At 37.0% G+C, this 21395-nt stretch overlaps 1 protein-coding gene across 4 annotated transcripts; it reads right to left on the reverse strand.

The window, feature by feature from the left end:
• Positions 1-2241: 2241 nt before the first annotated feature.
• Positions 2242-20994, reverse strand: LOC129924122 (uncharacterized). 4 transcript variants are annotated; one of them, XR_008776035.1, is made up of 8 exons: positions 20042-20994; positions 18086-18205; positions 13438-13489; positions 12853-12980; positions 11388-11570; positions 9487-9647; positions 4266-4412; positions 2242-2832 (listed from the first exon to the last, which is right to left on the reverse strand). XR_008776035.1 is itself a non-coding variant. In XM_056017952.1 (5 exons), exons 2-5 carry the CDS (start codon positions 18161-18163, stop codon positions 2639-2641), a joined length of 471 nt encoding a protein of 156 aa, XP_055873927.1. In that variant the 5' UTR covers positions 18164-18205; positions 20042-20994; the 3' UTR covers positions 2242-2638. The 4 variants fall into 4 exon arrangements, 2 of the variants coding, with proteins under 2 accessions (XP_055873927.1, XP_055873928.1); XM_056017952.1 differs by lacking the exons at positions 9487-9647; positions 11388-11570; positions 12853-12980; XR_008776036.1 differs by lacking the exons at positions 11388-11570; positions 12853-12980; positions 13438-13489; positions 18086-18205; positions 20042-20994 and adding an exon at positions 10664-11343.
• Between the last annotated feature and the right edge of the window lie 401 nt (positions 20995-21395).

Genomic DNA, 21395 nt, shown 5'->3' on the forward strand with positions numbered 1-21395 from the left:
TGTGTGTGGGGGGGTCGCGGCCGAGTGGGGGATTCTAAAAAGGGGGCGCCAAGCTTAAAAGGTTGAGAACCGCTGTTCTAGAGACAAGTTAAGTAATAACAAGTTAAATTTGTATTTTTTTTAGTTCACCACAATTGGGGTACCGTAACTAGTGAAAGGTGAGGTAATCAGTAAGTGCCCTTAGAATTATAGTCTAGATTGTAATTGTCCTATTCCAATGCTGTTAGATGTGTTAGGAATTCTTAAGTTTCTGCATCAAGTGGGTCTATCATGACATTTTGAGTATCATTGCTGTGCTACTTTGGTTCTTGTATATTTTACTTTTACTCTTTGTCTAAATTTAGCTTTGGCTACTAGATGGTCTGCATCTGTTTCTCTGAAACTTCTTACATGAAAGACATCAAATCTACATCTTTTACTTATGATTATCCATATATGATCTATTTGATTTTGGTTTTTCCATCAGGTGAGATCCATGTTGCTTTGTACATTTTCTTATGCTGGCATTTAGTGCTACAGATAGACATTCCTTTTCCTGAGGCCAAACCCAGTAATGTTAGATCATTATTATTTGCCTCTTCATATAAGTTTTCTTTGCGGATTATTGGTCTGAAGGCGAATTCTTTTCCAATGTTGGCATTGAAATCTCCTAGAACTATTTTGATGTCCTGCAGTGTTGCCTTGTCATAAATTCTTCTAGTCCATCATAGAAGGCTTATTGTGTGATCAATGCTTTTTCCTTCAACGTTAAGGGCGTTTTATTATAGCCTAAACATTTTTTTAAAATTAACTTTATATTATTCATATTTGTTTTAGCTTTCCCACAATATTTTTTTTTTATATGACTTGTTAACCCTGCGCACAACCAGCTGGGGGTGGCCTATTAAGCTCTCTCTGATAGCTGCCTTTACTTTCAGTTAAGGTGCCATAATCTTTGTGGATCCTTCCTTTTCATACAGGCAGCAGGTTCGATTTTGGTATACCATAAGTATTTTATTTCTTCGATATTTGCCATATCTGAAGAGCATTCCCCTATTTGCCACCTGAGTAAAAGTTTGATGGGAGATCAAAGACTCCAGATGAGAAAAGTTCCAGCTTGATTTAATTGTGATCCTTCAGTTGTGAAACTACTATATGGAAATGAATCCCTGTGCAATGGCAATGGTCGAAACTATATCTCCTCAGCAGTTTCCCTCTCTCCAAGCAACTGATCTAGATCCAAAGGAACAGCAAGTGTCGATACAAGATCAGTGGCCTCACAGGCTTTAAACTATTGTCTTTCTACTTCTGCTGATGAATTTCAGAATTATGGCCCTTGAAGGCCTGATTGTTAATTTGTTTACCAACATTGCATTGCACTAGATAAAATTATTTTAGAAGCTTTGGAAGGTGCCTGTTTTCTTCAACTTTTTTTTTTTCGCATATTAACTTCGAACATTTAGCCTACTTTTTAAAAATTAATGTAGCCATGATATCTGGACAGTTATTTTGTAGGGATACTGTTTGAGTCACAGCTTTTCTGGAATGTTACTTGCGAGTTGCATAATCAAACTATCGATGTGAGGAAATAAAGTAGTAAGGTTATTACCTGCATGTAATTGTTATGAACTATTTGTTGTGATTAAAATTTTGAAACAGTTCCCTCTTTTGTCATTTATTTGTGGAGTTTTGTCTGTATTTGTTTACACCAAACTCAAATACCAGCATACAGCTGTTTAGTAATCTGCAGTAACAAGTTTTCGCCAGCATCATACACTGTTTTGTAATTAGATTAATTATAGAGTACTTGCTTACAGAAATAATATAATATAGATGAATCAACATTATTAAGGTGTATGGTACATTAAATAAAATAACTGATGAAGAAGACAACATAGCAAAATTTAAAATACTGTGGAAACAATCCTGTAATAATTTCACTGAAGACAAACAAATGATATACAATGAATGGCAATGCCTTCAATTTCCAAGATTAAAGATGAATGCGAACCCAGTCATGACCTGTATATTTTTCCACATCTGGTGCAGACAGAGCCATCTGGTGTGGGGTCTAGTTAAGTTTTCTTTATAGAATTATAAATAAATTAAAAGGCAAATCAGAATCAGGTGATGAGGTATTAGATACTTCTGGTCAATGATTTTAAAAATAAAATTGGAAAGCTCATTTACTTTAAAAGACACAAAACAAACTAGTGCAGCAAACTATAGAATAACTATAAATGGAAAAGGCAACACATTATATAAAGAACTTGAAACTGTTTAATAAAAGAAATAAAAACAGGCAACATAATTTATCTCTAGATCCAGAATTATAAGAGGATGTACAAAATGTTCCTCATAATGATAAGGACAAGGAGGCTCATTATCTAAGGCCGGCCCTGGTTACATGTTTTAGAGGTCTATTATTTCATGCACAGTACACCAACGATTGCTTCATTATGATTGATAGATTGCTTCATTATAATTGATTTCCTTGTGTAAACAATGCTTAAAATGGTATAAAGATAAGAAATAGACAAAAACTTTAAAAAAATTCCGAACAAGGGTAAGTACTTTATCTACCTAAGAGTCTTGTACTTTAGCTACCTAATAGACATTTATACTTTATCTACTTAATAGACATTTGTACTTTATCTACCTAATAGACATTTGTTTTAATATAAAGAAAGAACACAATACAAAAACAATATATCCAAATAGTGTATAAAGAGAGATGGCTTGCAGAATTGTCTTGGGAAGAACAATATTTACAGCACATCAATGGCTGTGTCTGGCAGATACTAAGGCTAGTACACAGCTGTGGACTTAAATCTGGTTCTCCTAGTACACACTCTGTTGAAAGTAAACAGATAATTATACATTACTTTCATCATGTCTCGACTACTGTAAACAGTACTGCTTCTTGCACGACTTAATCAAAGTTAGATATGTTGACCTCTAGTTCCTTTGATGGATTATGGGCAGGACATGGCCTAAATTGTGCGATGTGTCAAAAAATACAAATACCTCTAGCTCACAAAACAAAATTTAAGCAACCGATAAAGTGGATTAGTTTAAATAAGGAAACAACAAACCTATGGACTGAACAGAATACCGACAAATAAACATTTCCAATACATGGTTGAATATTTTTTGTTATTATATAAAGAAAAAAATTACTTCAATAAAACAGGAAACGAGGCATTTCGTGTTTTGTAGAAACCTCACTCAATGGTTATGTCTGCGCTGAATGGCTGATTGTGGCAAAATATGTTGGTCACAGTTAGGGCTATGTAGCCACGTGAAATACTGCACTACTCATTAATCTTCAGACTCGAAGAAAAGCTTTAGTATTATTATTAGAAACCTCATTAAAATTTCTTATTGTAAACAAAGTTTCTACCATAACTGACATCATGATAATTGTTTCCACTTACAAGAGCTAAGGCAAATTAAGCAGATCGAAATATCTAGGCCTACTGTATATTTTGTTTTTTTTATAGTTCTAATGTTTTAATTGGTGTAATGCACAAAATGTAAGACACATTTCCTAATGGATAATAAAGATTATTATTATTCTCTCGACAATATTACTGGCCACCGAAAGGCAGGAAAGCCGCCATAGCTTTGCGTGGTCTGTCAGTCTGTCCTTTCCTCAACCTGTGACACTTATAGAAAATCTTGTGAAAATCTGATTTTACAGCTTGGAAAATCTCTTTTGCTTAGGCTACTTTATGATTTCTGAAAGTTAACCGTTTTTATTGTTATAATAATTATGCAAGCCAGTTTTTCATAAAAATGCATAATGATACACAATCTTTGATACATAAAGATATACACTATTTTATTTCCAGTGATACATATGAGTCTATATTGAATGAAAGTACAGGTACAATCTTTTGATTAACTTCTCTTGACTCAAAATATTTTTACGTATATAAAAGATCATTTAATGGCTATGTATCTTTTCTAAAACACGTTTATTAGACAAAGGAATAGTTTAAAGCTTAGAACCTAGATACAAATCGCAAATCATTTACACTACCAAAAGCTCAAACGTCAGATAAAACACATGTAATAAAACACGAATGGCTGCTTAATCGTTTGTTATGCGTTCTGGGCTGTCGTTAGGTGGTCTCGATGTTCATGAGTGCAAACCCTGCCCGCTGCCTTCCCCCTTCGTCCTGCGGGAAGTTTGGGCCAGGATGTAGTTCATCTTCAAAACTGAATAAGCATTCGAAAAATATTTAATGTATTTACACACAATTGGTTACAAAATTTCCTACCGTTGGGGGGCGTTAATTGTGTGGTACTTGTATTTGCAGACTTGTAATGTAACGAGCAATAGTGACAGCATAGTGATGACTTTGTCTGGCAGACACTAGTGTTAGTGCACAGTTCTGGCCTCAAGTCTAGATCTCCTGGTTCACATTCTGTAGACAATTTTAAAAAATGCATACTATATCATCAAGAATGTCTTCAGTGCTCTTCGATTTGTGACTTGCAGCATACATTATTTTTATCTAAATGTTTAGCAACTAATGAAAAAGATTATAATCTAAGGGATTAGTGGGGGCAGGTACGATTAAAACAGCAATTTCGTGTATTATAACGTCACTAATATCTTTAAGCGAAAACAACTTTTGTAGTCTACACAATTGAAACAATAATTTGCATTTTTTGATTACAATTATACACGTCACATTCTTTTAACACAATTTAAAAACTTTAATGCACGCATCACGATGATACTCTCTCTGTAATATACACAGTGGTATAGAGTTGGTATAGACTGAAATACTATTTGATAAGCAATAATACACATTAATTCACAATTTTACATTCTTTGAAGCAGAAAATATACTGCCTTTTTAAAGCGAGGATTGGACTTATAGTCATAGTCGAGTTCATAGAAGACAAGAAACGTGTTCATATTCAACCACGATGGAGGAGCTATGTATACATATACACACACAATTACACAATAACACAGTCACGATCGAAAGACTACAATATTGTAACGTCACTCTTTCTATCCAGGCTTTATGCAAACACTTCACAACCTACTCAACTTGACAATTCGGGCTCCATAAAACTTAATGTCTAATATCTCTATGAAACATGAGGGTCACTTCAAAAAAGGAGTCAATTAGTCAATACTGTACAATTGGTAACACGTAACAGTGTCTGTAAAAATGCTTAACCGTACTGTACTGATGTATAAACTCTGTACTGATGTATAAACTCTGTACTGTTGTATCAAACTCTGTACTGATGTATAAACTCTGTACTGTTGTATCAAACTCTGTACTGATGTATAAACTCTGTACTGATGTATAAACTCTGTACTGATGTATAAACTCTGTACTGATGTATAAACTCTGTACTTTTGTATCAAACTCTGTACTGTTGTATTAAACTCTGTACTGTTGTATCAAACTCTGTACTGATGTATAAACTCTGTACTGTTGTATCAAACTCTGTACTGATGTATAAACTCTGTACTGTTGTATCAAACTCTGTACTGTTGTATCAAACTCTGTACTGTTGTATCAAACTCTGTACTGTTGTATCAAACTCTACTGGCCTCTCAGCCTCGTCCTTGACTGTAATGGATTCAACTGGGCGACTTTCCACTGGACTTGACTGTAATGGATTCAACTGGGCGACTTCCCACTGGACTTGACTGTAATGGATTCAACTGGGTGACTTCACACTGGACTTGACTGTAATGAATTCAACTGGGCGACTTCACACTGGACTTGACTGTAATGGATTCAACTGGGTGACTTCACACTGGACATGACTGTACTGGATTCAACTGGGTGACTTCACACTGGACTTGACTGTACTGGATTCAACTTGGTGACTTCACACTGGACTTGACTGTACTGGATTCAACTGGGCGACTTCCCACTGGACTTGACTGTACTGGATTCAACTGGGCGACTTCACACTGGACTTGACTGTACTGGATTCAACTGGGTGACTTCACACTGGACTTGACTGTAATGGATTCAACTGGGTGACTTCACACTGGACATGACTGTACTGGATTCAACTGGGTGACTTCACACTGGACTTGACTGTACTGGATTCAACTTGGTGACTTCACACTGGACTTGACTGTACTGGATTCAACTGGGCGACTTCCCACTGGACTTGACTGTACTGGATTCAACTGGGCGACTTCACACTGGACTTGACTGTACTGGATTCAACTGGGTGACTTCACACTGGACTTGACTGTAATGGATTCAACTGGGTGACTTCACACTGGACTTGACTGTACTGGACTAAATGTAACTCGTGAATCTGAACTGTCATGACCTTCTCTCTTTTTATAGTGTCGTCGAAGGCCTTCTCGAAAGTGATAGAACATTGCCATTCCTTCTGGATGATCATATGAACTGAGGAATCGCCCCTCGCCACGGTTGAAAGTTCGTCCAGGGCTGGCCTTAGATTAAAGGTAGCCTCGCACAGGACTAAAAAAAAAATGTTTGGAGAAAAAAAAAAGCAAAACTTGGATCAAATCTCAAACTAGCAGAGTTCTAAAGCTCAATGTCTACTGGTCTAGCTCTAAGCTCTAGAATCTAGATCATACAGATCAAATCTCAAACAGAAGTCTATAGCTCAATGTCTACTGATCTAGCTCTAAGCTCTACATCATCCAGATCAAATCTCAAACAGAAGTCTATAGCTCAATGTCTACTGGTCTAGCTCTAAGCTCTAGATCATCCAGATCAAATCTCAAACTAACAGAAGTCTATAGCTCAATGTCTTCTGGTCTAGCTCTAAGCTCTACATCATCCAGATCAAATCTCAAACTAACAGAAGTCTATAGCTCAATGTCTACTGGTCTAGATCTAAGCTCTACATCATCCAGATCAAATCTCAAACTAACAGAAGTCTATAGCTCAATGTCTACTGGTCTAGCTCTAATCTCTAGAATCTAGATCATACAGATCAAATCTCAAACAGAAGTCTATAGCTCAATGTCTACTGGTCTAGCTTTAAGCTCTACATCATCCAGATCAAATCTCAAACAGAAGTCTATAGCTCAATGTCTGATGGTCTAGCTCTGAATCATCCAGATCAAATCTCAAACTAGCAGAGTTCTATAGCTCAATGTCTACTAGTCTAGCTCTGAATCATCCAGATCAAATCTCAAACTAGCAGAGTTCTATAGATCAATGTCTACTGGTCTAGCTCTGAATCATCCAGATCAAATCTCAAACTAGCAGAGTTCTATAGCTCAATGTCTACTAGTCTAGCTCTAAGCTCTACATCATCCAGATCAAATCTCAAACTAACAGAAGTCTATAGCTCAATGTCTACTGGTCTAGCTCTAAGCTCTACATCATCCAGCTCAAATCTCAAACTAACAGAAGTCTATAGTTCAATGTCTACAGATCTAGCTCTAAGCTCTACATCATCCAGATCAAATCTCAAACTAACAGAAGTCTATAGCTCAATGTCTACTGGTCTAGCTCTAAGCTCTACATCATACAGATCAAATCTCAAAGTAGCAGAGTTCTATAGCTCAATGTCTACTAGTCTAGCTCTGAATCATCCAGATCAAATCTCAAACTAGCAGAGTTCTATAGTTCAATGTCTAGTTCTAAGCTCTGCATCATACAGATCAAATCTCAAATGGGTTGCCTGAGCTAGCCAGGAAAACCAGTGACTTGGCAGAATTTAAGTCATTGGTTAATATGCATGACTAAATGCATGACGCGTAGGACGTAATCATCTTCTTTTTTGAAGTAACGTCTGTATTATATAAGATAAGATAAGATAACTAGCAGAGTTCTATAGCTCAATGTCTACTGGTCTAGCTCTGAATCATCCAGATCAAATCTCAAACTAGCAGAGTTCTATAGATCAATGTCTACTGGTCTAGCTCTGAATCATCCAGATCAAATCTCTAACTAGCAGAGTCCTATAGCTCAATGTCTACTGGTCTAGCTCTAAGCTCTACATCATACAGATCAAATCTCAAAGTAGCAGAGTTCTATAGCTCAATGTCTACTAGTCTAGCTCTGAATCATCCAGATCAAATCTCAAACTAGCAGAGTTCTATAGTTCAATGTCTAGCTCTAAGCTCTGCATCATACAGATCAAATCTCAAAGTAGCAGAGTTCTATAGCTCAATGTCTACTAGTCTAGCTCTGAATCATCCAGATCAAATCTCAAACTAGCAGAGTTCTATAGTTCAATGTCTACTTGTCTAGCTCTGAATCATCCAGATCAAATCTCAAACTAACAGAAGTCTATAACTCAATGTCTACTGGTCTAGCTCTAAGCTCTATATCATACAGTTCAAATCTCAAAGTAGCAGAGTTCTATAGCTCAATGTCTACTAGTCTAGCTCTGAATCATCCAGATCAAATCTCAAACTAGCAGAGTTCTATAGTTCAATGTCTACTTGTCTAGCTCTGAATCATCCAGATCAAATCTCAAACTAACAGAAGTCTATAACTCAATGTCTACTGGTCTAGCTCTAAGCTCTATATCATACAGTTCAAATCTCAAAGTAGCAGAGTTCTATAGCTCAATGTCTACTAGTCTAGCTCTAAGCTCTACATCATCCAGATCAAATCTCAAACTAACAGAAGTCTATAGCTCAATGTCTGTTGGTCTAGCTCTAAGCTCTACATCATCCAGATAAAATCTTAAACTAACAGAAGTCTATAGATCAATGTCTACTGGTCTAGCTCTAAGCTCTACATCATCCAGATCAAATCTCAAACTAACAGAAGTCTATAGCTCAATGTCTACTGGTCTAGCTCTAAGCTCTACATCATCCAGATCAAATCTTAAACCATCACAAGTCTATAGCTCAATGTCTACTGGTCTAGCTCTAAGCTCTAGATCATACAGATCAAATTTAATAATAATTTTATTTATAAAGCGCTGTTAACAAACAAAATGTAGGCTCAAGGCGCTGTAACAACATTACAAACATAAACACGAGAGTTACAATGACAAACTAATCTAAAAAAAAGTTTTAAACAGATCTCAATGTTCTTCTTAAAAGTGGTGTAGCATGTTGTCTGTCTGAGATCAATGGGGAGTGAGTTCCAAACCTTTGGTCCGTGAACTGAAAAAGCACGCAGACCGTAGCTTTTGAGGGAGAAACGTGGCACTACTAAAAGCGTTGAGTCCATTGAGCGCAGGGCTCTCTGGGGGACATATGGAGTAATCAGTTCGCTAAGGTACAAGGGCATCTCATTGTTATTTATACACTGATGACAAAGTGTGGCGACCTTGTAATCGATTCTCGCTTTCACAGGAAGCCAATGGAGCGTGTGCAAGAGCGTAGTAGCAGAATCTTGTCTAGTTTTTTTAAGGACTATTTAATCGCAGATGTATTAATGTTAGTCTAGCTCTATTACAAATTTAATTACATGACTGATCCAAACTAATTGATAGAAATTAATATAAGCTCTGTTTTTTTTTAAGTATTTTTTTTAACGTCACATTTACTACCAATACATTGCTTACTAGTTTTGGGTGAAGTGGATGTTATCAATGGTCTCGTTGTCGTGGTACTTGTAGTTGCAGACGTGTAATATGACGAGCAGTAGTGACAGCACTGTGTTGGCTGTATTAGGCAGACGCTAAAGTTAGTGCACAGTTCTGGTCTCAAGTCTTGTTCACACAATCTGTACAGTATTTAAAAAAAAAAAATACATTACAAGACTATATCTTGAATGCTCCAAAAAAAAAGAGCGGCTTTTGCAAAGTACAGTTTTAGTGTTTTAGATTCGCATATATACAATGCTTGGCAACAAAGAAGAAGAATTATGCTAAATGAGGCCTGGGAAATGTAACAAAAGAAAAACCTGTAGACATAAAAGTATTTAAAGATAAGCATGTCAAAATACTGGTAAACTGCAGAAATCAGATCCTCAAACACACACACACAAAATAATTAAATTTTCAACATTGCCAAATCTTTGCCACATTCCTTGTCGTAGATCCGAGAATGAATGTGAGAAAAAAAAAACGTGTTCAAACTTTTTACCAGACAGACAGAGTGAATCGATAGAAAATAAAATATGAGAGCCTAAGTTTAGAGACTAAGCGACTATAGAAATAATATAAAATAACATTATACCTTGTTATATTAGAGGGACTTCTTATGGTCCGACAGTTACGCTGGGCAGGGCACGTATCCCCTGTGGGGGACGAACTTATGCCAAAGGCAGTCTTTTTTGGTGAGCTAAAAGGTGGTCGAGGTAACAGAGGCGCCCCATGCAAACGCTTCAAGACCAGCTTAGGCGCTAACTTGCCCTAGCTGACATAGAACAGAGTACCTGGTTGCATGCGGCCTCGGAACAAGACAGATGAAGGTCACTCACAAAGGCCGCGGGATACACATTTGAAACTAATCTTCGGACTCAAAGACAAGCCTTATTATATTAAACGAGGGGATAATGACAACTGACCACGCAGCCACCTTCGAGGCCCTAAAAGTCCCTAAGAATGTTCTCGTTACCTGTCAGTGGGCAATACAGCTGTAAACCTACAATATCACCTTGTAAAATGTCCAGTAGATAATCGACGCCGTAAGCGCCATTATCCAGACAATTCATTGGGAACAAATTTATTCAACGACCAGGCATGGACCAAAGTCTTGTCTGAAGGTTCCACAATGGCAGCGATCATAACTACGTACCCCGTCCAGAAATGTCTTCATGTTCTTGTACTGTAACCACAACAATACAGTGTGAGAACCACCGCTCCAGTTACGTCCTCACATCGAGTGAGATAAAAAAAAAAAAAGAAGATATTAGGATATCAAGTAGAATTAAGAAATCTTTAACTACAAATCCCGAAACTAAAAAGTGTAGCTAGAAGAAGAGACGATTCAATTTGTAACGATAAGGACACCCATGTATGGCTACTCATTGACCTTTGCCCCTTGTGAATACATATTTTAAAGTGCTTCGAAGTCTTATGGGTAATTGAGAGCGCCTGCAAATCCGAGTAGCTATTACGAAAACGCATATATATCAGGATGTCACTAATGGAGGACATCAAAGCTCACCCAGCTTTCTCATTTCTATCAAGAATTGCATAGAATCCTAAATGCTGCTGGTAAAATCATTGGCAAAAAAACAAACCCCATTCGGGCAGCTACAAGCTAAAAAGATTCTAGAAATAAAAGGTCATCCTTTGGGTCAGGATTTTGTGATTTTACCATCACTAAAGAGATACAAAACACCGATAGCAAAGACAAACAGACACAAAAAATCCTTTGTTCCCCTGGCAATCAAATTATTAAATAGAAACAATCTGATATAAACTTTTCGCAAGAATTGCATATGAACGCCTGATAGTACTTATTGTTAAAAACTAGTAGTTCGTATATCCCATTAAATGTCAACAAATTTCCCTACCTTTAATTGAAGTGAATAGCACAAGGGGATTTACTGTCATGGCTAATCTTTCAGGTGTGCTTCTTCTGGTGCTATACATTGGGGTAAAGGGGGTGCCATAGTTACACGTGCCGCAGCAATCCACTTGTGAATTCAAGCAGTGATCTTTTGTACAATCGATGATTCTATCTCCGTATTCACAGCCTAAAGTGGTACAATCTCAAATTTAAATTAGGCCTATATGGAGAATTCTTTTAAAAAAGTCTTTCTGGTGTGTAAAGTTATGAACTATTGATTCGCTGTGTGTTTTAATAGAGCATATATGGCGCACAAATTGCTGAGGAAAATAGAACAGCGCAGGCAGAAGAAAAACACCAGAGAAGAAAAGCAAGGCCAATTACACTAGCTCCAGCTGGAATAACCTGCCCAGCGTGCAGCCAAACATTCCGGGCTCAAATAGGTCTGACCAACCACATGAGGAAGCACAAAACCCAGTGCAAAACCACGATGGACGAACTATAAAATATGTATGTGTTGTTTTTTTTTGTCATTGAACTATGAAAATTGTCAACTCCATTTAATAATTATGGATTCGTATAGATAATTATCACCGTTTGGTACAGAGGCGGACTGAGTGTCAAAATCAGCCAGGCATTACTTACTATTGGCCAACATTTTGAGTGCCATATCATAAGTATTGTAACGAATCTCCCATATCCAGGCTCTCTGCAAACTGCACCACATGACACGACGAACTTAAAGAACCTCACTACTCGGGGTTCCAAAGTAACAGTAACATTTTAATTTCAAATACATCACAATTGGCAATAACTGAATGTCCAAAAACCTAGTCTTACTCCGGACTTCACACACCTTGCTGGTTCTGACTTCGCTGCGTATTTCGTGGCTCTGGGTTTCTACCACCTCGTTTAAAGTTTTCAGCTCGGGGCTCGTCATCTCTTCCACTGAGGTGTACATCTGTTCTACCCTGGCACAGGTCTCGTTCTGTAAGCTCACACTTGAACACATTCTAAAAGTCAGCCAACATGTGTTCTTTAGAAGTAATCAACAGCTCTACTACATCGGGCTCTAACTCGAACAGGGAGGTGTCCGGATCTTCACCTTCTTCAGTTAGCAATAGGAAGGAAAAAAACCCGCATTTACAGCTTTAGTTTCCTTTATTCGATATCAATCACAATCATTAATTGCCAATAATGAATTGACTAATGGGTTTATTTTTAATTGATTCATGTTTTCTCTGCTACAATGAATAATTATTCAAGTTTCCACTTGATACAAGAATAGGTGTTGGAGAAATAACATCTACATTTATCTAAGGAGACCAAAGCCTACATATTTAGCCATATATCTTAATTCTGAAGGATTACATTCCTCTAAGATACTCTAAGCGTTACTAGACATGGATTGACATGTATGGCATTATGTATGACGTAATAGATCATTGAATGTGTGTATTGAGGTTTACCTTTCACGGGCCTAGACACTTTGTTACACGTGTCACAACATGCTCGATAGAGTAGAGTAACAGTTGCCCATAAAGTCATTGATATACAAACTGCAAGAATAGCTCGGTCTGTCTCCAAATGCAGTTTTCTAGAGAGAGTAAAATGTAACAGAGCTGCTCAAATGATTCCTCAAGCGGACTAATTCAACTTAATGCCACCACATCTTTTAAGTACGATTTATTTCCCTTATTTAAAAAAATAATTCATTATCAATAGTTAATTAACAGAGCTGCATTAACCACAGAGTAGCAGCAATAACACAGTATTAAGATTTACTACTTCTAAAGAGAAAAGTATTACTGGGAAAATTAAGTTAGCTTTATAATGTACATAAAGGTACATTGATGGCAGTTTAAAAAAATGTGTTTTACAATGGACACAACTAAAGCGACCATAATTTCAAAAACATTTGGCCTATTATCGTATAAATGTACTATATGCAACTAACGTAGTACCAATATAAATTAGTTTATTTTAAAAAATCAATATTCAGTTCTGATTAGGTGAATAAGAAAAAGAATATTTAAGATCTTTAAGTTACACACCATCAATTTGAGGAGCGTATGGGTCGCTGACACATTGTCCATTTATGCAGACCTGAAACAAAGACAGGTATTTAAAAATTCAATGATTAAAATTTTATAAACTGTGTGATAAATTACTTATTTTGTTTCAAGATTTTACCAAGAAGAACATAAAAATACTTTTAAAAAAACAACAAAAGTTATATTAAATGTAATTGAATCAATTAGTTAAAATCATTCATGTAATTATAGACTGGGATTTTTAATTTCGGGAGCTTAAGAGCATCTCTGAGTCCACCCAGCTCTAATGAGTACCTGACATTAGTTGAATAAAATTAAAGGCAGTTGGTCATTGTACTGGCCACATGACACCTTCCTAAACCATAGGCCACAGAAACAGGTTACCTTAACAACATCTGAGATATAGACCGTATGGTCTGAAAGGTAAACTTTACTTTTTTTCCTTATATGTAAATATTTATCTAATTTTATATAATATAGACGTTACTTCAAAAAAAAAAAGAAGATGATTACGTCCTTCGCGTCCTTTAGCCTTGCATATTAACCAATGACCTAAACTCTGCAAGTCACTAGTTTTCCTAGCTAGCTCTGGCAACCCATTCCATGCTTTAATAGCACTAGAGAAATAATTTATATATATCCTCCTTCGTGATCGAAGATGAGCACATTTCTCATATCCTATGGACTCGTAGATGACTGTAAAGTCCAATCCTCACTTTAAAAAGCCGACCGCATACGTGGCCTGGGTGAGTTGGGCCAGTTGTAGATAGGCTTGCTTTTTCTCTCAGCTTTTAGTTAGTTGTTAGTTCGGCGCTTTTTCACGCTGGTCACTCTTCTTGCTTCAAATCTCAAAACTCCAACACTCACAGCTTCACGCCATGAGGAGAGATTGAGAGCTAGTGCTTCCCAGCGGTAAATGTCAATATTACACTGGAGCTCTTGAGAGTGTCTTTATAGTGTTTGCTGCTTGCATTGACCCCCATTGGGAGCGCTTTCCTACACACAACTCCCCGTACAAAGGTCGTACGGAAAGGCAATTATTCTTGCATGCGGACTACAACTCCCGCCTATCGAAATTGGGATCTTTTTTACTGTGACATCGATACTGTACATGTTGGCTTACTTTAGGATTTCTGTATCTGGAATGTGGTCAGACCAATGCGCCTTATGATATTTCTGTGTAATGTCTCTATAAATAGCTCGTTTTTATCTATAGTATTAGTCTATCTTTATGTAATTGTACAGCAGACTGACCTAGATATATAAATCTGTGTGATAGAAATATTTGCACCAATGGTTTTCATTTAGCTTAATCAATGCGCTATGATCTTATCACTTGTCTGGACCAGTTGAGAAAGGGGGAGGGGAGAAGGGGGGGGGGGTATCTCGGCGAATGCTTACATGATCTCCTTTTAAATGAATTTTAAAAAATGTTCCCTCAGGGCTAAAGATTCCTCAAGCGGACTAATTCAACTTATGCCACCACATCTTTTAAGTACAATTTCTTTCCCTTATTTAAAAAAATAATTCATTATCAATAGTTAATTAACCAATAAGTTATTTTTAAAATTTTATTCTTGTGTTATCAGGTAAAAACAAATGAAGCAAAATTTCAGCTAAATACGAGATTGGGTGTGTGAGAAATAACAGGTACAAACTTTTTGCCATACAGACAGACAGACAGAGTGAATTGATAAAAGTTTTGTAAAAAAAATGATGTACTTCTATTATTTGTAAATTAAAAAAAAATTTCATCAACATTTAGACCAGTGTTTTCTTAATAGTGTTCCGCGGAACCTTTGTGTTCCGCGAGGCCTGACTTGGTGTTCCTCGAACTATTTAAATAATTATTAGGAATAGTTTAGGCCTACACGTGAATTAATCTCTACGTATGAATTAGTTTCTAAGTAAATGCAGAAAAAAAAAGATTTTGTTAGCTCTTCCTGGTAACAAAAAAATTCTATAACATCACTATGAACTTTGAACTGACCTAGATTCTGATTCAAAAATAAACCAAAGATAGAAAGAGCATATCTCTGCACTGTTTTATGGGGCGACTGATAACAAAACAGATCAATTAATTTAGTGGAGGGAATTACATTTTTTTTGTTTTAGTCAAGCTTATTTTATTGCTTGAGTTTTCATATATTTACTTTATCAATGTAGCTCATTGACTTTTATTGGTGGTAAAATGTAAAATGTTGTAAAATGTTTTGCATGTTTCGGATGTTGAAGACTAAACCTCCCGCAGGACGACGGGGGATGGGAGCGGGCCGGGCAGGGTTTAAACCCTGGACAATCGATACATCTGAACGCCAGTCCAGTGCACAAACCGCACACCAGGCAGCCACAGGGGGCTGAGGCTAGGGTGGGGGAGGAGGGGGTGAATTTGAAAATCCCCCAGTCCCCACTTGAGAGGGGGCCCCTATTGAGTGTTTTTTTTCCATTGAATATTAAATATTCCACAAAATGCAAGGGCCCCCAAAGAGGTCAAGCCCCCCTCCAGGGCTACCAAATGATGGGAAATTCCTAGCTACACTCTGGGTAGGGGTTGAACATTAAAGCCTCATTAACTAAGGATTCTGTAATATTAGTTTTGCTTCATTTATTTCTCTGGGTGGGGGAAAGGGACGATGTTGGCTATTTCTGCCACAAGTAGTACTACCAATGAAATAGTAGTTGTAGTGGGTGGAGTCACAATAAGCGAATTTAGGGCTAGACTAAACCCAGAAACATGAGAAATGGTTAGAGAGAAAGATGGAAGAAAAAGAGAGAGTGAAGGACAAAAAAAAAGAGGGAACAAAAAAAGGAAAAGAGAGTGAAAGAAGGAAGGAAAATAAAGTGAGAAGGGGGAAAAAAGAGAGGGAGAGAGAGAGGAGGGGAAAAAAGAGAGAAGAAAGAAAAAAAAAGAGAGAAGGAGAAACAATAGAGAGAAAGAAGGAAGGAAAAGAGAGCGGAAGCAAAAAAGAGAGACAGAAGGAGGAAATAGAGAGAAAGAAGAAAAATAGAGAGTGCGGATGCATGTGTAAATCAGATGTACTTGAAGTATCTCTAAAGATACTTGATTATACTAAGTGCGTGCGTACCTTGTTGAGTGTATTTTAACTGCGAACTCGGACATGAACATCACATTACAAGACATGAACAGCTACAACAGGATCAAAGCCTCAAGAACCAAGTTAAATCCAGATGAACACTATAAACCATCTTTAATACAGAGAATGGGCCACAGTCTAGTCCGTCACTAACAACGATGTCTACCCCTCAAGAGTCTAGCAGTAACTGATTTCTAAAAGTCTATCCTAACCTCTAACCCCAAAGTCGATGTCGTCACTATACAATGTACGCTCACTGTCGGTCTAACAAAGTGTGCAAGCCAACTAACTCAACTAGCTATCTAACAAGAGAGAAGAAAGAAAGGATGAAACAAAAAAAGAGAGAGAAGGAAGGTAGGAACAGAGAGAAAAGAAAGAATAGAGATAGATGAGAGAGAGAGAAAGAGAGAGAAAAGGAAGGATGAAAAGAGAGAGAAGGAAGGTAGGAACAGAGAGAAAAGAAAGAATAGAGATAGATGAGAGAGAGAGAGAAAGAGAGAGAAAAGGAAGGATGAAAAGAGAGAGAAGGAAGGTAGGAACAGAGAGAAAAGAAAGAATAGAGATAGATGAGAGAGAGAGAGAAAGAGAGAGAAAAGGAAGGATGAAAAGAGAGAGAAGGAAGGTAAGAACAGAGAGAAAAGAAAGAATAGAGAAAGATGAGAGAGAGAGAGAGAAAGAAAGAGAGAAAAGGAAGGATGAAAAGAGAGAGAAGGAAGGTAGGAACAGAGAGAAAAGAAAGAATAGAGAAAGAGATGAGAGAGAGAAAGAGAGAGAAAAGGAAGGATGAAAAGAGAGAGAGAAGGAAGGTAGGAACAGAGAGAAAAGAAAGAATAGAGAAAGATGACAGAGAGAGAGAGAAAGAGAGAGAAAAGGAAGGATGAAAAGAGAGAGAGAAGGAAGGAAGGAACAGAGAGAAAAGAAAGAATAGAGATAGATGAGAGAGAGAGAGAGAAAGAGAGAGAAAAGGAAGGATGAAAAGAGAGAGAGAAGGAAGGAAGGAACAGAGAGAAAAGAAAGAATAGAGAAAGATGAGAGAGAGAGAGAAAGAAAGAGAGATGAAAGGAAGGATGAAAAGAGAGTAAGAAGGAAGGAAGGAAAAGACAAACAGAGATAGAGAGAGAGAAAATGAATGAAAAGGAGAGAGAAGGAAGAGAGAAAAGAGTGAGAGAAAAGAAGGAAGGAATAAAAAGAGAAAGATGTAATGAAGAGAGTGAGAGAGTGAAGGAAGGAAGTTCAAAGACTCAAAAACAAAGATATACTGCTGCAAGGGTGAACGACTGTATAGAAACTACAAGAAACATGCATAGATGTGACCCTGCAGGTCCAAGTAAAACGAACGACATTTGGACCACGAGGCCTTACTGCCCTCTCACAATTTTTTTAAAAATTTAATTCAGTAAACAATTTTTTTTTTCTCTTTGGCTTAGATTTGTCTTGCTAGTTCTAGTACAATAACCGCATTGTCTTAGCGTTTCTTCACCGATCAATAACCCTAATGCAACCAGTGGTTGATAAACGTTTCTGATATATATTGAGGATCGATGAAAGCTTACCTTTCCATTGCCACAAGATGTTCCAGTGAGTGCTATATGCGGGATACATAACCCTCTTAAAACATCTGCACATAACATTGCTTGGCAGATTTCAATGATAGAGCGTCTAGATTCGGAAGCCTGATTTAATAAAATAAAAAAAAAGGTTACAAAGACAGTTTGTGTAGAAACACAAACTCAAAATCGGCACCCGAAGTGGTCCACCCAGGCAGGTAAAAAGGGCAGGATTCAATATTTTTAGAAAGAACATCAGAATGAAATTGAAAATGAAAGAGAAGAATGAAGAAAGAAGGTTGACAGATCTTGTGTGGTGACCAAGGGTCCAGCAGACCAAAGGATAGGTGAAAGTGAATGTGTAGTCAGACGTGAACGTGGCCTAACTGATGTCTTATAATGAATATCTAATTCATCTAATTGTTTTGTAAAGGGTCGATCTCTTATTCAAATCCTCAAGAAAAAACATTTCCGTAAAAAAAAAAAATTACTTTAATTATCGACTGTACAGCATTGTCTGGACCCTGCTGGGCCATTATCCATGGCATTGGGTCGAGAGCCCGGAGTGGACTGTTCACTCTGTGACCAAGGTGTGATTACCGGTTAACGCTGTTGTATATATATATATATACTCATATCTTAGGCACACTGATTTAATATTGATCACGATGTATAACCATCGTTTATTGTGTCATATCATATCATTGTTTCATTTGACCTTTTGCTTTGTTTTACGCATTCTCGTTGTTGACTAGTATACGTTATCAGATTACCATTATTCGTTCTCTTGGTAATTACTTCATAAATTAATTGATAGAGACAGTAAGGCGTGTCCAGGCAGACGAGCCAAAGTGTAACCCCGACAGGAATTTACTACTCAGCGTTGAGGTGGGGAACCCTGTGGAGTATTACATACCCCTAGAACCTATCAAGTTGATACTTTAAACAAATATTTACTGTACCTAACAAAACACGAATCAATAAAAATAAAAAAAATAAGTGAGTTAATAATTGGTAATTAATCATTTTGTTTGATATCTTATAAAATAAATAGCTTGTACATTATTGATATAGTTTTAAGGGTGGAGTTCTTCCCCTTTAGATTAGGTTTTCTTTTCTTTTTAATAAAAGAATTTCTTTTCTTTTTTAAAGTTCCGATTGCCATACCAGGCAGTGATATAACAACTTAAAATGTGAGCGTGATAAAACATCGCCAAGGATTTTTAAAATGAGGACATTTTTCTATGTGCGGTGAGGTGGCTGAGCGGTAAAGCGCTTGGCTTCCAAACCGGGGTCCGTGTTTCGATTCCTGGCGAAGACTGGGAGTTCTAATGGGTACCTGACATTTGTTGGGGAAAACTAAAGGCGGTTGGTGGTTATGCTGGCCACATGACACTCTCGTTAACCATAGGCCACAGAAACAGAAGATCTTTACATAATCTGCCCTATAGACCACAAGGTGTGAAAGGGAACTTTTTTTTCTCTAAATAATCGTAATCTTTGCTGCCCTTTTGGCCGAAATAATCAGTATTTACACTAAAAATTAATTTGTTGACTAAGATAGTACCAAGGTATTCACAAATTTACATTATTTCAATGTTCTCTTTTGCTACAGAAACAATATCGTTTTCCTTCTTTTCCCTGCGAAAATCGATTATCATTTATTTTTTTACATTTAATTTTAAGAAATAGAAATTATATCTACAGTATCTCTTTGTTCTATTCTCTGAAATACTCATTTACCTCCGAGAGCAGGGCAAGGAGAGTCTCATCAAATTAGGGGATCGGTAATTAATATGATGATAATCAATGATTAAGAAGTGACTTAGCAGGAAATAAAAGTGACTAAGAAGTCAATGCATGATGAAGTGACTAAGCAAATATTGCGTGATATGAGTGATAACTCTGCTTAGCAGGAAAGAAGTTAATTTAATTGGGCTGTTAGCGAGTTGTGTTACTTACCCTGCAAAAGTTCAGAAGGAATCATTTCCAAAAAACTGTTGACACTGTTGATCAGGTTTGATCACCTGACCCAATAGTTTATCAGATACATCTGGAATGTCTGCTGATGCTTCGACAGCGTAGACAAGACAAGTGTAACCTCGACTTGGAATAAACATTTACAATATATAATACATAGAGTTTACATTTTAGCTTCAAATCTTTACTCCTTTGAAGTTAGAGTTACATAGGCAAGACTCGTGTGTTGGTCGAGAGAAAGGGAGGAATGAAATGGTTTGAGCTAGACTGTGCACTGTAATAATAATAATAAAAAGGCCCTTAACATTCCTAGGAACATCCTCGTTGCCTGTCAGAGGACGGTACTGCTGCAGACCTGCTACATCACCAGAAAATTCGTCAGTGGAAACTGATAATGTGACTACGATGAATTTTCTTTCCCTTTAACTAAACTCGACCCTGGCAGCGCCAGAGAATGAATAGTCATTCTTTTCTAACATAATAATAATAATAATAATAGTCGTCATCTTTACTATTCATGATTGGATTTGATGTGTGTGTGAATTGGAGTTCTATATTTCTATATTCTCTATTACCTTGGTAAGAATCATAGATGCTTGGGTGTACTGTGTAGTGAACTACAAGTGCGAGATCAATACATAGCTAACACAGTCACAGAGAGTCGATACAGAATCCAAACTTGAGATAGCACAATGACTAACTTTTATTACAGATGGGGACACAGTCGAGCCAGTCACTAAACTAAAAGTCTACATCAATAATGTCAAACTCACTAACAAGGGCGTCACTAAAATGTGGCGTTTTAAAGTCCGTCGACTGAAGTGCGCCTCAAAACTAAACTAAGTGCCATAAAGAAAGCATGCTTACAGATGCCGAATACTATTTAAAAATGTCCGTTTTTCAGCTTATAAAATTGAAAAAAGACAGACTCAAACTCAAATATTACCTAATAACAAGCAGAATAAAAATAATATTTAAAAAAGTATTAAATGTAGTTATATCAATTAAATTGGATGGCTGCCTGGTCGTGCGGTTTGCGCGCTGGACTGTCGTTCGGATTTATCGACGGTCGAGGGTTCAAACCCTGCCCGCTCCCATCCCCCGTCGTCCTGCGGGAGGTTTGGACTAGGAAGTAAACTATCTTCAACTCTGAAGGAACATCCGAAACATGTAAAACAGAAACAGAATTAGTTTGGATTAGTCATGTAATTAAATTTATAATATAAGGGGGCCTATCTTGATTCTAGACAAACAATAATAAATGTGCGCTATTAGAAATATTTTTAACAACTGTTTTTGTTTAGCTTTTAGGTTTTTAATACGCTATGATCCTATC

The sequence above is a fragment of the Biomphalaria glabrata genome, unplaced genomic scaffold, assembly GCF_947242115.1.
Source record: "Biomphalaria glabrata unplaced genomic scaffold, xgBioGlab47.1 scaffold_20, whole genome shotgun sequence".
NCBI lineage: Eukaryota > Metazoa > Mollusca > Gastropoda > Planorbidae > Biomphalaria > Biomphalaria glabrata.

Excerpts from the sequence above, each read along its gene's own strand:
- LOC129924122 (XM_056017952.1), bottom strand. The coding sequence starts at position 18,163 with ATGTTATGTGCAGATGTTTTAAGAGGGTTATGTATCCCGCATATAGCA. Across the intron at positions 4,413-13,437 it reads ATACGCTCCTCAAATTGATG|AATGTGAACCAGGAGATCTA; the intron begins GTGTGTAACTTA and ends AATTGTCTACAG. Across the intron at positions 2,833-4,265 it reads ACAATTAACGCCCCCCAACG|AGTGTGTACTAGGAGAACCA; the intron begins GTAGGAAATTTT and ends TACTTTCAACAG.